The 14,477-nt window shown below is 58.0% G+C and overlaps 2 protein-coding genes across 16 annotated transcripts in view; both read left to right on the top strand.

Moving 5' to 3' along the window:
- The window catches only part of LOC120404396 (inositol 1,4,5-triphosphate receptor associated 1-like), a 29,136-nt gene extending 20,669 nt beyond the window's left edge, over window positions 1-8,467 (top strand). For all 14 annotated transcript variants that reach the window (XM_039536855.1, XM_039536847.1, XM_039536848.1 and 11 more), the window contains 10 exons: window positions 1,065-1,092; window positions 2,569-2,709; window positions 3,618-3,749; window positions 4,592-4,739; window positions 5,528-5,577; window positions 6,258-6,308; window positions 6,844-6,926; window positions 7,047-7,184; window positions 7,418-7,531; window positions 8,228-8,467. In XM_039536855.1, coding sequence (XP_039392789.1) covers window positions 1,065-1,092; window positions 2,569-2,709; window positions 3,618-3,749; window positions 4,592-4,739; window positions 5,528-5,577; window positions 6,258-6,308; window positions 6,844-6,926; window positions 7,047-7,184; window positions 7,418-7,531; window positions 8,228-8,387 — 1,045 coding nt within the window. In that variant the 3' untranslated portion in view covers window positions 8,388-8,467. The remainder of the gene's footprint in view (window positions 1-1,064; window positions 1,093-2,568; window positions 2,710-3,617; window positions 3,750-4,591; window positions 4,740-5,527; window positions 5,578-6,257; window positions 6,309-6,843; window positions 6,927-7,046; window positions 7,185-7,417; window positions 7,532-8,227) is intronic.
- A 1,096-nt stretch (window positions 8,468-9,563) lies between these two features.
- MICAL1 (microtubule associated monooxygenase, calponin and LIM domain containing 1) overlaps window positions 9,564-14,477 on the top strand; it is a 46,294-nt gene continuing 41,380 nt past the window's right edge. The window contains exon 1 of one of the 2 annotated variants that reach the window (XM_039536844.1): window positions 9,564-9,645. The gene's annotated coding sequence lies outside the window, so the exon portion shown is untranslated. Of the gene's footprint in view, window positions 9,646-12,615; window positions 12,918-14,477 lie in introns of those variants that run through there. The other variant, XM_039536843.1, reaches the window with a different exon arrangement.

Raw genomic sequence — 14,477 nt, 5'->3', positions numbered from 1 at the left:
ATTGCAGGAGGTGGCTGGCTGGTCTCTTTCAGAGGGTTTTCAACTCGTTCTAGTTGGAATGAAACCCAAACCTTTGGAGCCCTCTTGTGGAGACAGGATTGTGCCAGGGGTGAGGTGCGTCCGCATCAGTCCCTTTATAGCTTGCTGGATACAGCCCTGGCCAGGGATGGGGGGGACCCAGGTTCAGGTCCCTGCTGTGCCTGATTGAGTTCTTCCCAGACGGCTCCAAATCAGGCAGAGCTGGCATGTGAACGTGACCTTGCAGGCAGGGCCGGCTCCAGGCACCAGCCCAGCAAGCAGGTGCTTGGGGCGGCCACAGGGAAGGGGTGGCATGTCGGGCTCTTGGGCAGCAATTCAGCGCCGGGTCCCTCGGTCCCTCTCGGAGTGAAGGACCAGCCGCTGAATTGCCGCTGAAGATTGAAGCGGCGGCGGTAGAGCTCCCGCAGATTGAGATCACGGCTTATTTTCTGCTTGGGGCGGCAAAAACCCTGGAACCAGCCCTGCTTGCAGGCTGGGGTCCTAACCGCACAGCTATAATGTCAACCACTCTCTGTTCCTCTTTCCCAGTCCCCAAAAACCTTCCTGAGGACACACAACTGATGCATCTCTGCGATACGACACTGAGGTGCAAATGTCCCAGCCAGCTCTGCTCCTGCCCCAACACTCAGCAGAGAGGCCAAGAAGGGGGTCCCTCCAGGGCAAGTCTGGCCACCCACTGGTGGGCCTGGGGACGCTTTCCTGACTGGCGCTTGCTGTGTGTGTAAACGCAGGACTTCTGTCAAGCCAGCCCCTGACCTGTGTATCCTGAACCACGCCCAGCTCCCCTGAGTGCGCCTGGTTCTACTCACTCCTGGGCTGCGCTAGACTCTCTGGGGACACAGGGTGCACAGGGCTCATTGGCAAACCATGCCCCAGAGGAAAAGGGCACGTCTGGGAACTGCCCTCCACCTGCTGGGCACTGCCAGGCCATGGGCGCTGACTGGGTGTTAGGATGTAAATGCTGGGTGTTACGCGTCACTGAGTCACCTGTGTCACTGACGGCCACGTGTGCTCTTCCTTTGCAGAGTGGCTTTAACCGAGCAGGACGTGGAGGTAAGCTCTGCCCTTCAGCCGATCAGCCGTGGCAATGAGAGACCGATGCACCCGAGGACTGTCCCCTCTAGCTGCGTGTAGGGGCTTTTATCACCCGGGCTGCCTCGTGCATCCCCCCTCCAACCCAGACTGTGTGGTGCATTCTCATGAGGCCAATGGCGACAGTGAATGGGTTAAACTAGGGTCCCCGTGTGCCGCGTGAAATAGAGTTACAGCCTGGAACAGCCCCCTTGGGTCAGTGCCAGCGTTCGGGACATCAGGCCGGTATAGGAGGCCACTGGCCAGAGTGGTGCTGAAGTTTAGCAATGCTCACCTCTAGGTCACAGGTCAAATCCAGCAGTGACCAGAATTGGTTATTTCGGCCATTTGAAGGCTGTTGGAGTTGCGCTGATCCAGGAAACCCCTTTTTTTGCAGGCTCACCAATTCACAATCTCAGTAGACACACCAAGGGTTGGGTGGTCTATATTTTACAGACGGGGAAAGTGAGGCACAAGAGGGGAAGCAACCTGCCCAGGGTCCCAGAGCCAGGAACAGAACCTAGAGTTCCTGACTTGCCGTCTTGGCCCAAAACCACAAGCTCATTCTTTCTCCTTTCGTTCTCACCTGAATTCCCCTAGCCGTTCAACCACAGACAGAAATGCGTCACTTCCCCTCCTCCAAACAGTGGCCTTGACGCACACATTTAAACTACTGCTGAGTTCCAGCCCCGAGCTGGCTGCATTTTAGTCCTAAATGAAGTGATCCTTCTGTGCACGCGGACAGTACTTGGTAATGCTATCAAGTGCTCTGAGCCTTGCAAAAGGCACCACTAAATTAGTAGACGAGGAAGATCCCTGTCTCCTGAGTGCCAGGGCAGTCTGGGGCTTTGCGTCCCAGTTGGCAGCTGCTCAGGTCCCGGTTAATGAGGATGAGTGTCTCTCTGGCTTGTGCTCTCTGCAGGGGAGGAGCTGCCAGCTCCAGCAGGGCTTCCAGTGCTCAGCTGCTAGCTCAGAGGACCCCCCCACCCCCCGTTAGACCTTAGAAGACCACCCTTCCAGCAATGCACACGTGGTCCAGGATCCCAGCTGTGTGAGCAGTCCTAGCTGCACTGATGTGCTGGTTAAAGGGCCCCATTCCCCTCTCCCTTTACCCCAGTGTAAACCCACCATTGTGAGACTACAGTCGGGCACATGTAGAACAGAGTGGGCTGTGCTTCCCGTTGCCAGCTGGAGCAGAGCAGGAGGGGTGAGCGCTGAGGGGTGGAGCTGTCCAGGAGGAGTCGGTGGGATTGAGGGACGCACCTGGAAACGGGCTGGGGTGAAATGGGAGAAGCGGCTTCCCCTCGCTCTACCAAAGGAATCCAGCCAAACCTATTCCCTGTGCCCAGAAACACCTGCCCAGCTCTGCCCCGCTCCTGGTCACAGATGGTGTCCCTGTCCTTTGTGGACGTGGATCAGAGATGACCTCTGATCCCTGCCCTGTTCTCCCCTCTGTAGGCAGCGTTTACGCACTTAGCACTGGCCTTCCGCTGTGACATGTTCACCCTGCGGCGGCGGGTGCAGGTGGAGGAGCGGGTGCGGGACGTGGCAGAGGAGAACATTCAGCAGGAGCTGGAGGAGTGCCGGGCAGCGCTGCAGGTCAGTGGGGCTGGGTTCCAGGCACCTTCCTGGGCAGGGTGATCCTGGCTGCGTGTGCCCCATGGACAGCCCAGTGCTCGATTTTGATCTGATCCCAGCCCTGTTGAACAGTCTCCCAAGTGGGGAGCAGGTGAGGTCACTCGTTGCCCCGCAGGTGCTGATGACGCAGATTCTCTTGGCAATTTTAAGGCTCCCGCTGGGGGGTGTTTCTTTCACTGGGAGAGGTGCTGACTCCTGCATGGCCATCACTGTCTTGTCCTGCACTCCGGATCGCCCTGGCTTCAGATGTGGCCGCTGGTGCGTTCCAGGGCAGAGGGAGTCATCTCCGGCGTGGGGAGTTGGCTGGCTCATGCCACTGGCAATGGGATCCCAAGCCTTTCGCTTCAAGGCTGTTGGTTCGAATCCCGCCTCGCCCAATGCCAAGCGCAGTTCACTGGCTCCTTGGCGGATGGTGTGCGATTTAGCCTGTGGATCCCAGCTCAGTTTCTACTGGCGAGTTGTCCGCATCCTAGCACCTTCCTTCAACATTGGCAACTTCAGCAGAGAGGCTTGAACGCTGCCACCCGAGGACGTCCCGCCGGGGCAGGTTCTCAGCTGCTGTGAATTGTTGAGCTTCCACTGCAGCTGTGGTGACTCCCGCTGGCCTTAGCAGTGATCTGGCTCAGTGGCAGGAGCTGGTCCTGCTGCTGCCCGGGCTGTCCTGTTCCATGGATAGAGGACATGAGGCTCTCCTCTGGCCGCATCCACCAGCACTGGATGAACAGCTGGGCTGTTGGTGCGGAACTGGCTGGACGTGGTGTTCTAGCCTGGCTGGGGCATCTCCTGGGCTGCCGCTATTCTAGTCCAGCGAGGGAGGGGCCTGGTTCTTGTGCAGATCATGCAGAGCTGCTGCTGGTTCCCCCCCACAGAGGCTGAGCCTGTCCTGCGTCGACCCCAAGCGCAAGGAGCTGGTCGGGCAGTTGCAGCAAAGCCTGACGGTGCTGGCGGGGTCTGTTGAGCGGGCGACGAGCGCGGCAGAGAAGCTGGGGGCCGTCCATCAGGTGGGTCCAGCAGCTCCAAGAGCCCAGGGTGGGAGGGTGTCCAGGCAGCTCCCCCAGCCCAGTAGTGGAAGCCCCATCGATGGAGAGCGTGGTACAGGGGACCAAGGCTGCATTGACCCCCGGGAGCAGGGAGGTTCAGCGCCACGAGGCCAACCCAGAGCACTCACATGCTGAGCTCTACAGAACCTGCTCTTGGGCTGGCTCCACGGACCCTGGTCCCCACCCTCCTCAGCTAACCGGCAGATCCACCCCTGGGCATTAGTGACAGCTCCTCGCCTAGACTGGCCAGCCCGGGGGCAGATGCTAACCAGGTACCAGCTGGCCTGTTACCTCGCATCCTCCTGGCTCCTGCCGCAGCTCCCACCTCGCTTTGTCTTCCTGCTGCTCACTCCTGGGTCCCAGATCCTCCTCGTGTCTGAATCCAGCGGGCCAGGGTAATGGAATCCTGCCTTCCTCTGCCCCTGGCTGTTGGGGAAGCAGGAAGGGGCTAATCTGAACATCAGCTGGCCCACGGGAAGCACTTGGGAGTCCTCAAGATGACGATGCAGCGATGGATGCTCACGTTCAAGGAGCCGGGGATGGGGAGTGCCAAGGGGAGGAGGAAGCCCCTGGGAGGCCTTCGGGCTGTTTGAACAGCACTGCTTTGGGCTCTGTTGGTTGGCTAATAGGTCTGCTCTCATTAAAGTCTGTGCCCTTACGCCATGGTGATGGGCATGGTCTAAGAACCCGAATAGAACCAAAAGGGGTGGCTGCTGCCCCGGTCTCCCTGGGGAGGTTGGCTCAGGCTTTGTAGCACTGGCTCTGCCTGGTGGCCTGATCCTGCTCTCCCCTCTCTGCCCCAGGAGGCGCGGATGAGCCGGGCGGCAGAGGTGATGGTGCAGCATGTGGAGAACCTGAAGAGGCATCACTTGCGGGAGCACACGGAGCTGGAGGAAATGAAGCGGCTGATCCAGCAGAACTCCCGCAACCGACAGCTGGCTGAGAACAGGGGTGCGGTGGGCATAGGTGCCGGGAAGGGAGCATTGCCTAATGGTTAAAGCGCAAGGCTGGACATACGGACTCCTGGGTTCTGTTCCTGGCACTGCCACTGACTCAGTGTGTGGCCTTGGTCGGGTCACTTGGTCCCCAACAGCCTGTGTGGTCTGAGTCCATTTCAGCCAAGGGAGGCACATGCTAGAATCATTTACCCCCCCCCCTTTGCACCAGGAGTCCACCTGGTCCCTGGCATCCACGTGCCGCTGGTGACAGCTGTTGGCTGCAGTCACAGGGCCGGATGCCTAAATCACAGAAGGGTCCTATCGGGGGGCCTAACTTTGACCTCCAGCTCTGAGTGCCTGCGAGTCCCCAATCCTGGCCGCAGCAGGCAGGCAGGTAGCACAGCTGGGAATGCAGCAGCATGTGGGGTCAGTGCGACAGGCCTCGTGGCCCAGAGGCAGGGGGTGCGATGCAGCTGCTGTCTCCTCCTCCGCTTCCACTCCCCAGGCCCTTGTGTGGGAGGCTCTCGGATTCCCTGGCTGAGCAGTTCTCTGCCTTGCGAGTTACCAAATGGACCTTTGGGACAACAGCCTGATGTCTGTCCCTGCTCCGTCCACATTGAGCTTCTCCGCTGGGCAATAAGCCACTGGGGAGGCGGCAAGTCTACAGAGCTCAGGAGGAGAGCGGGGCACTGGGCAGGCCGGGGTGGTTGGTATGTGGGTGGGAAGATGGAGCTAGTTGCCCAAGGCGTGAGAAGCTATCAGGCCACCTCTGGAGCCACCCCCACCCCTTTGTCTCCGTAGATGACGGTGAGCAGAGACTGAAACCGCCCCTGATGCGAACGTTCCAGCAGGTAACGAGTGCCCCGTCCCCAGCCTCTGTCCCAGCCCCCTGCCCACCGCTCCATGGCCCCGTCTCAGGCAGGGCTGTCCAGCTCCAGTATCCAGAGCGAGAGGCAGAGACCTGGCTAGAAGGACGTGGTTCTCTGGCAACAGTTTGAACATAACAGCGATTTTCCCCTGCAGCTCGAGATTGGGGGTGGTGGTGGTGGTGGTGACAGGCACTGGGCCAGGCCCAGGCTGGATGGCAGCTTCCACGGGTTAGTGTAGGGAGGTAGAGTGGGGCAGTTACAAAGCCTTTCCTGAGGTTGTAGGTGTGGGGGATGGTCATGGGCCTCTGCCTGGCCTTTGATCTTCTCTTGGGGGTAGGGCAAGCTTTGCCCTTGCAGCTGAAAATCCAAGGCCCATTAGTGGCCCCACAGTGAGCCCAGAGGAGGGTTGGCCTGGACCGACTCTTGCACCCACAGCATCAGGGATGGTACAGGTGACATCCCCCTCCCGCCCAATAATGCAGTGCCACTCCCGCTGGCAAGCAGGGGGGAGTTAAGGAGAGGGTGGCGGGGGGACGAGGCTGGCAGGACCCTTGAGTGGGAGCTGTGCCCTATGGGGGAGTTAGCGCCCCTGGTCCATTTGGCTGCCTGGAGCAGAACAGGGTGACTCGGCACTAACTGAGCTTCCCCTCCCTCCATCCCAGGCGTCGGCACGTCGGAGAGTCAGCATCGCAGTCATTCCCAAGCAGCTCACGGTAAGGAATCCCGCTGCACGCCGGCTGGGGCAAAGCCGTGCATGGGATCGCGCCTGCTCAACTTGTACCTCTGGGCACTGTCACATCACAGGCCAGCACAGAGGGATAACGTGTGATCATTAACAACAGATGTAGGGACATGCGGGGAGGCCAGAGCCCTCCACTCTCATACACAGGCGGAGGCTGGTCAGCCCAGGGTGTCACTGGATCCCCTCTCCTCCCCAGGGAAACCTGCTGCCTCCAGGAGGACTCCACCGAAGGATACTGTACCATCAGCCCACTGCATGCTGGTTCATGAACGCTCAGACTGCACAAGCTTGCAGGCTCACTGCCACGTACTGTCACGCAGCCCACGTGCTCCTCCCTGACACTCCCACGCGTACACACAGACACCAGTTGTATTGGCATGTCACACAGCTATGCGTTCCTGCCCGGCCACTCCCACCCGCCCCTCCTAGACACCCCGTGCATGCATAGCTCTGGGCTCCTCTCCCATTCTGGTTCGCTCACGCTGTCCCTTGGGTTTTGTCTGCAGCTGTTTCCCAGCCCCGAAAGTGGGCGAGCGCCGGAGGGGGAGGCACCCAAGGTGACGTGGGAGAGCAGTCCTAGCACCGAGAGGTAACGTGTGATCATTAACAATAGATGTAGGGACATGCGGGGAGGCCAGAGCCCTCCACTCTCACACACTGGCAGAGGCTGGTCAGCCCAGGGCATCACTGGATCCCCTCTCCTCCCCAGGGAAACCTGCTGCCTCCAGGAGGACTCCACCGATGGATACTTCATCCTACGCTCAGACTCCTCCAACTCCTTGCACCAAAGCCATCCACAGGCAGACAGAACTGAGTGTGAGGGGGACAGAGGCCGCTACGCAGAAGGGTAAGGGTGTGTTAAGTGCTCCGTCAGACCAGATCCCTCCTGGGGTCAGGAGGGAGCTCTTGCCCTGATGGGGCTGTGCCACACACCTCAATGTGCTCTGGGCTTCAGTTTTCCACCTGATGTCAGTGGAGGCCAGAGAGGGGATCCTGTACTGGATGGACCACTGGCCTCTGAGGCTGGAGGAGGGGCAGGGACACTCGTGGTAACACATCCCTGCTGCGTTTCCTCCCCAGGAGCGAGCCGGAGCTGTGGAGAAGGGGAAGCACCAGCAAGCCCATGAAAGAGGAACCTGATGGGGCATCAGACAGCGGTGGGCTGACGGAGGAGCTGGAGCAGCTTAGTCGGAGGTGAGCTAATGCCATCTCAGACCCACATAGTGCCAAGCCCCTCCCCTTGGCCTCCAGAGCCCTTCCCCCATGACGTACTGTCGGGCTGTATACAGATGTATACAGAGCCATACTGTATACAGAGAAATTCCTGCATGTGCATGACGTACTGTATACAGAGAAATTCCTGCATGTGCATCTCTGACCACAGGAGATGCTTTGCATTTCAAACATTTGAGAGAGAGAGAGAGAAAAGAAGAAATTAAAGGGATGCAGATGACAGCCTGAAATCTAGTCAGTTTCAAAAACAGAATTAAAAGCAGTGTCAGGTCCTATCCTAGCCCCTCCATCCCTTTTGACAATTGGGCCCTTGTACAGTTGCCTTGTCATATTCCTTAAAATCTTGTTCTCTTGGTGCTGTGAGATCCACACCAACTGCTAAGGGAAACAGCACAACTGACTTCACAGCAGGTCCTGTACAGGTCAGAAGAACAGGCGAAAAGAACTTCTTCTAATATCTTTCATATACCGTAAGCTTAGGTGTACTGCTACAGGAGTAGCAAGACAGGCATGTGGTCTATTTAAATACCAGCTGGAAGTAACCCCTGCTTTTGTACCCTGTGGCCTGCTGCTTGGTGTTCCGGGGGGTGGGGTGGGAAGTCTATCCATCTGCTTTGCGCCTTGGGATGATAAATGTCCTAATCTCATTCTTGGCAGGTCCCTAGCATCTGAGAAAGAGATCCCCCGGCCGTGGGTCTTTCTGCCCCAGTACTACTGGCTTTTCCTGTGGCTGCTTTTCCTGGGCCTCACCTGCCTGGTTCTGATGCGGATTCTGGAGCTGCAGAAACAGCAGCCAGCACCAACCCTCAACTCCTAGCATGAAAGAGGACTCAGCCTGAGAAACACAAACGTGCCACCCCAGGCTTACTTTTAAAAAATAAAATAATAAAACCCGGAGGGGGAAAAAGGGGTTTAGATGTTTGGGGAAACACAAACCTCCCTCCTAGAAGCCCCAAGGTGGCTGCAGGAGGCTCTGTGCTGTGAAAGGAGCTGTGGGTGCCCTGAGGTGCGATGGGGCTATTGCCCTAACTTGTACCTATGCGAGCGGGGCTCAGCAATACCAGATTGTCCCTTGTCAGCCTAATCTTGGTCTGGTGCAAGGATCCCTTGTACTAGGATGGGGAAAGGGCATGCGTGATAGCGGAGGGGTGGGAGGCTGGGGGTGCCTCCACCAACTCCTTTCCTCCTCTCCTTGCCCTTCTTGCATAGTTGCGGGCACTGCTGCCTCCTTCATTGCACCTCCCCCTGGGCAAAGAGCCAGGGGCCCAAGTACCACTTTTGCTTACACAGTCTGGGTGAGAGGGATTATCGCTTCCTCTCAATTGGGGGGGTGGGGGGGATAGGGGGAAGCAGGAGAAGAGAGACAGCTGCAAGGGAGACGCTTTAACATATGGAGTCCTCTGAACAACCCGCTGTGCTGCCTTTAGTTCTCTTTGGAGCTATTGTTTGGTTGCTATTAAAATGCTCAGGTGGATTTGCACAAGGGTCCCATACTTATAACCAAGCAGGTGTAAGGTTTGTGCACATCAGTTGCTTGCTTAGGGGTATGCTCTGCCCCCTACATCTGTCCAGGAGTTCCCCACTACCATGCTTGACTCCAGGGCTCAGCCGGTGGAAGGACCAACGTTATTTTGGCAGCACCCAGGAAGGTACCGGGTGCACTGCCCAGAGACAGATGCTCTCCCTCCCCTACCGCTTACACTTGAGTAACCAGTGGGGCGGGCATTAAAGGGGGCATTTTCTCTAGCTGCTTGTGGAGTTAGGGAAACCCCGGCCAGGAAATGAATGAGATGCCCAGGCTTTGTCTGGCTCAGCACAGCCCAGGCCCCTATGCTCTGCTCTCCCTGCCTTTGATATGGTCATAAAGAGGAGATCTCGGATCACCTGATTTGCCAGCCAGCCTCTGCTCTGTGTTTCCACTCCCCGGTGATTGCCCCCACCTGCGGGAGGTTACCCGCCTCCCCGCTGCCGGGGCGGGAGCTGCAGCCCCGGGGCCGATGAAGGTTCGCCCTGCTGGGGTGGAAGGGCTAATGGAGCTCAGAAGAGGATTTCAGGGACAGATTTAGCCACAAGCTGTAAGTCTATTTCCTGGCCGTGCATTCTGCACCTCTGGGAAGCACGTGGCGGGATCTCCCCCGGCGAGGGGCGGGGTCAGACATTCAGAAACACACACAGCCGAGTCTTACACAAATATAGCACACCCACCGCACCCCGTAACCTATGCAAATAACCACCCCGTAACCTATGCAAATAAGCAGACAAAGGAAAAGTCCCTGCCCCCCCCCCCGGCTCTGTAAACAACCGCCTTAAAGTTTATGCACCTATAAAACCCCAGAGGCGCTGCTGGAGACAGGGCCAGGAGCCCGGGGAATAGGGAACGCCCACCCCTGCTTTTTTGCAGCTTTGTTTCTGTAATGAAGCCCTAATGAGCACGGTGTGTGGGGCTCCCTCTGGGGGCCAGAGAGGGGCCCACAGGACTTGGTCATGCTTGTTAAATTGTGGGTGGGTGTGTGACAGAGACATAAATGTGTCTGTGTTTTACAACCAGATGGGCCATCTCCCTTCTGACAAAGCGTCTAAGCGGCTCTCAACCTTTCCAGATGACTGTACCCTCTTCAGGAGTCTGATTTGTCTTGTGTACTCCCACGTTTCACCTCACTAAAAAATGACTAGCTTACAGAACTGGACGTAAAAATACAAGTGTCACAGCCACTAGTTCTGAGAAATGACTGACTTCCTCATGTTTACCATATAATTATACAATATATGGATTAGACTATAAATCTTGTACTTACATTTCAGTGTATGGTATACAGAGCAGTATAAACACGTCATTGTCTGTATGAGATTGTCGTTTGTGCTGACTTCACTAGTGCTTTTCATGTAGCTTGTTGTAAAACAAGGCAACTATTGAGATGAGTTGAGGTACCCCCTGGAAGATCTCTGCGCACCCCCGGGGGACATGTACTGGTGGTTTAGAACCACTGGTCTAAACTACTCAAATGAACACCAGCCAGGAGTGGGGAGGGCTGTGGTAGTGTGGGGCAGACAGTGCCGCTCAATGGACAGAACACTGGGCTGGGAGTCAGTAAGGCTGTTTTGTGTGAGGCGTTGGGCACGTGGCTGCCCCCTGCCGTGCCTCTGTTTCCCCGCCCAGCTTTTGACCCCCTTATCCATTTGGAACAGAAGCTCTTTGGGGAAGGGCTGTCTGTTCCCAGTTGGAGCCCTCTGGTGCTACTGTAATATAACTAATAATAAAGGAGAGGCAGGCTTTAAGGAGGGATGTGAAAGTGGGGCTGGGAGGAGGTAGCTGGGGGATGCTAGCGGGTCTCTGTCCCCTAGGAAATACCATGCCCCAAAGCTGTGTTTGCTGGTACTCCCTTGGCCTCACCCACAAGGAGGCATGTGGGGTACCACATTGGATGGTGCCCCGCACCCTGCCCAGAATCACCCCCTTTCTGTGGTCTGCCTGGCTGGTGGGTGCCTCATTACATGTGGCATATGGCTGCCCTCTTAGCTACTGCCTGATCCCACAACATGCGATAGAGGCGGTGCCTATGGGCCTCAGCGGGCTGCTCCCAGCCTCCCATTGAGTTCAACTGGGCCAGTCCTGGCCCCACGGCAGGGGGAGAGGACTTGAGAGCACCACAACAAAGGGGCCTCTATGGATAAAATGGATAAAACCCCATGGATCCAAAGAGGGGCTCTGAGCGCAAGGGTAGGGTTAAATATGGTGCATGGCCAGCCAGGGAGCAAAGGGCGAGGGGGTCCTGTGGTGGGAGGCTTCCAGATTTCTGCATGTTCTGCTCGCTTTGCCTGAAGGATAGGCCGGGGAGCAGCTCTCCCATGCAAGGGGGTGTCTGCCCTGGTGTGTGAATGGGGGCGATGGTGCCAGCAGCAGACTCTCCCTGAAGCCAGAGGGGCTGTAACTAGGCTATAGCTTGACATGGTGTCCATCACAGACAGGGCTGACAGTTTGGTTCAACGGCTCTCAGCATCCCAACTCTACACATGGTTCCTGCATCCCTGTCTGAAGCCCTGAGACCAGTAGGGAGGGGCAGATAAAGGATCAGCCCCAAGCAGCAGCATTCTGGGCCCTGGGCTTTGCATGGTCTCATTTGCCTCCTACAGGTGGGGCACCCTATTCCTCCAGGGGACCCTGTTCTCTTCACCCTGGGACCCTCACCACTCCCAGGGCCGATGGAGCTGTGGTATCGACACCAGCTGAGGAGCTCACCCCCACAGTGAACACGTGAGGGGGGTTGTCCTTAGAGCCTTGTAAAAAGTACAGGCTGAGTAACAGTGACAGGGGCTAACTTAAAGGGCAGAAGGCTAGAGCAGGGGGCTGGGAGTCAGGACTCCTGGGTTCTATGCCCAGCTCGGAGAGGAAGTGGTGGCTAATAGAGCAGTCTGAGTGCCCAGCTGGGACTAGAACTAGCCAGATAGTTTCAAACACATTTTTCTCCCCCACCCCAAACAATTGCCACAAAAAAGAAAAAAAATTGCAGAAAGCTGTTGTCTTTGGGGGTGGGGGGTGAGTTTGTGGGGGGGGGGAAGAATTTTGACATTGTTTGCAACATTGTGTGACCAAACCATTAGAGAAACAGTTCTCAAAAGTTTTTGTGTGTTGAAAGCTGAGTTTTCTGCAAGCCAAGAATAGGTTCAGTAACAATTCTGGTTTTTTTGTTTTTTTTAAATGGGAGTTGGTCCATTCTGAACGCTGCAGAGCAGACACGCTTTTGAAAAATGTTGGCAACTCTTAAAGAACTTTTCCAGCCAGTTCTAGCCCCAAACCCTGGGTTTCACCCCCGGCTCTGGGCAGGGACTGAGGTCTCATAGTCCAGAAGGGGACAGGGACTCGGGACGCCTGGGTTCTACGCCCAGCTCTGGGCGGGGAGTGACAGCCCCTTGGAGGCAGGCTGGGCTAATCCTGCAGCTTTTCCATCCTGCATCGCAAAGATGCTCCTGGCAGTGGCTTCGCTGTCTAGCTCCTCCCCACCTCCCTGGGGGCCGGGTCCTCTGAGCAGCTGGCTTCTCCCTCCGCCCCCCATTAGCCCTGGGGGCTCTCAGCAGGAGCAGCTGCACAGCCTGGACTGCTCGCTGCCGCATCGAGCAGGAAACGGAGAGCGGTTTTAATTTCAATTTCCTGCTTTCTCATCGGGACTCCTGCACATTCACACTCAGCCGCCTGCTACGCAGCTCTGCCCTGCCCAGCCGCTGCAGGCAGGAAGCGAGCTCAGGGCTGACCCTGGGGGCCGGGATCTCCAAGCCAACCCATGCGCCTCCTCTGCCCCACAGGCGGGCCAGGGGCAGACCGGGGCTTCCAGCTCTCCAGCCACCTCTGCATGTAAGTCGACTTTGTGGTTTGGGCTTTAAGGTGGGGCCTGCCCCTGCCGGCGTCTCCCCCGGCCACCTGCAGTGGGGAGAGATCCTGGCAGCTCCTGGCACTACAGGAGCCTCTTGGGTGTCTCTGGGTGGCTGCAGGGTCGGGGTGGGGTGTGTGTGTGTGTGTGTGTGTGGCTACCGGCCAAGTGATACTGACAAGAGCTGGAGCAGGGTTCTCCAAAACCATTTGTAGGGGGAGGGGGGGGGGGGTGAGAGCCACTGAACTAAACTGTATATGATGGAAACCATGTCAAGCCGGGTGTGTGTGTGGAGGGGGTGGGGGGGCAGCACTCCTCCTTCCAGCAGCTCTGTGCTGAGCGCCTGCAGCCCCCTGGGGAGTCCTGGGCCTGATTCTGCCCTGCACCTCGCGGGGCCGTGCAAAAGGCTAGCGGGTCCGTGCAGCAGCGGTCAAGGCCAGTGGTGCTCCTAGCGCTGACTGCGCTTGGAGGAGTCAGGAGCGCGCCGCGCCTCCCGGGTCCAGATCTGGCCCCGCGTTTGTTGCTGGAATAAAGTCTGGCACTTCCCCAGAGGCGCCGCTGCGTGACTAGAGCCTGGAGGAATGCGGCAAAGTGGCTCAGGGACTCCTCGCCGTCCCCCTGGGGACATGACCTAGCAGCCTGGGCAGTGACTGATGGGGCTTTCGAGGCTGAGGCTGCCAGCCCAGGGCCTTTAAAGGGCACTCGGCCCAGCTCCTTGCAGTAAGGAGTGAGATGCGGGGAGGCCAAGTGCTCCCAAAGACACTGGGCTGGGACCAGAGGGAGCCTTTCCTGTCACCTCACTTGAACCCCCAGCTCGGCCTGTTTCCCCTGCTCTGGAGAATGACTGGCTGGTTTGTTGGACTTCCCAGCACCCTGCCTGGCCGGGGCCAGGAGCCCCAGGGCGTGTGTCAAGTCACGGACACACTCTGCCGTCACCCCCTTGTGGGGATGGGCGGGTGGGGGAGGAACGTCAGGGCCGGGCTGATGAATCTTTCGGAAAGCGATGTGCAGCTGTTCATCTGCCTGGACTCTGCCCACGGGCTGACACCCACATGATCTGGGGGAGCCTTTCCCCGGCCGGGCTGCCCTTTGTCTCTGCCTGTCTTTGGAGGGTAACCCTGTGGGGTCCCAGCTTCCACAGGGCAGCGCTCCCTGCCCTTTGCCAGGAGCCAGCCTTACTCTCCTGTGGGGGCTTGGGGGAGAATAGCCTCAAGGTCCCCCCCACACACTCTGTGCCCCCCCCCATGAGGTGGATCCTCCCTCCCTCAGGGAAGGAGCAGGTGGAGCAGGACCCACAGCATCACCCTTCACTTCTCCCCCTGCACGGGCCGCGATCCCCTCCCCCCTCCGGTTCCATGCTGTGTATGGGGGGGAGGGGTTCTTGCCAGTCTCCCCCTCACCCCACCTGCCTTCCCTCTTCTGCCAGCTGAAGGGGCATTTGCCCCCCTTCTCATGTGCTGCCTGTCTCTGCTCCCTTGGGAAAAAGGGGATATTCTCCTTGCGGAGAGGACGAGCCCCCGCCTCCACTTCTCCTCAGGATTGAA

Source organism: Mauremys reevesii, linkage group 4, assembly GCF_016161935.1.
Source record: "Mauremys reevesii isolate NIE-2019 linkage group 4, ASM1616193v1, whole genome shotgun sequence".
Classification (NCBI taxonomy): Eukaryota; Metazoa; Chordata; order Testudines; family Geoemydidae; genus Mauremys; species Mauremys reevesii.
This window is presented reverse-complemented; position numbering and strand designations above follow the sequence as displayed.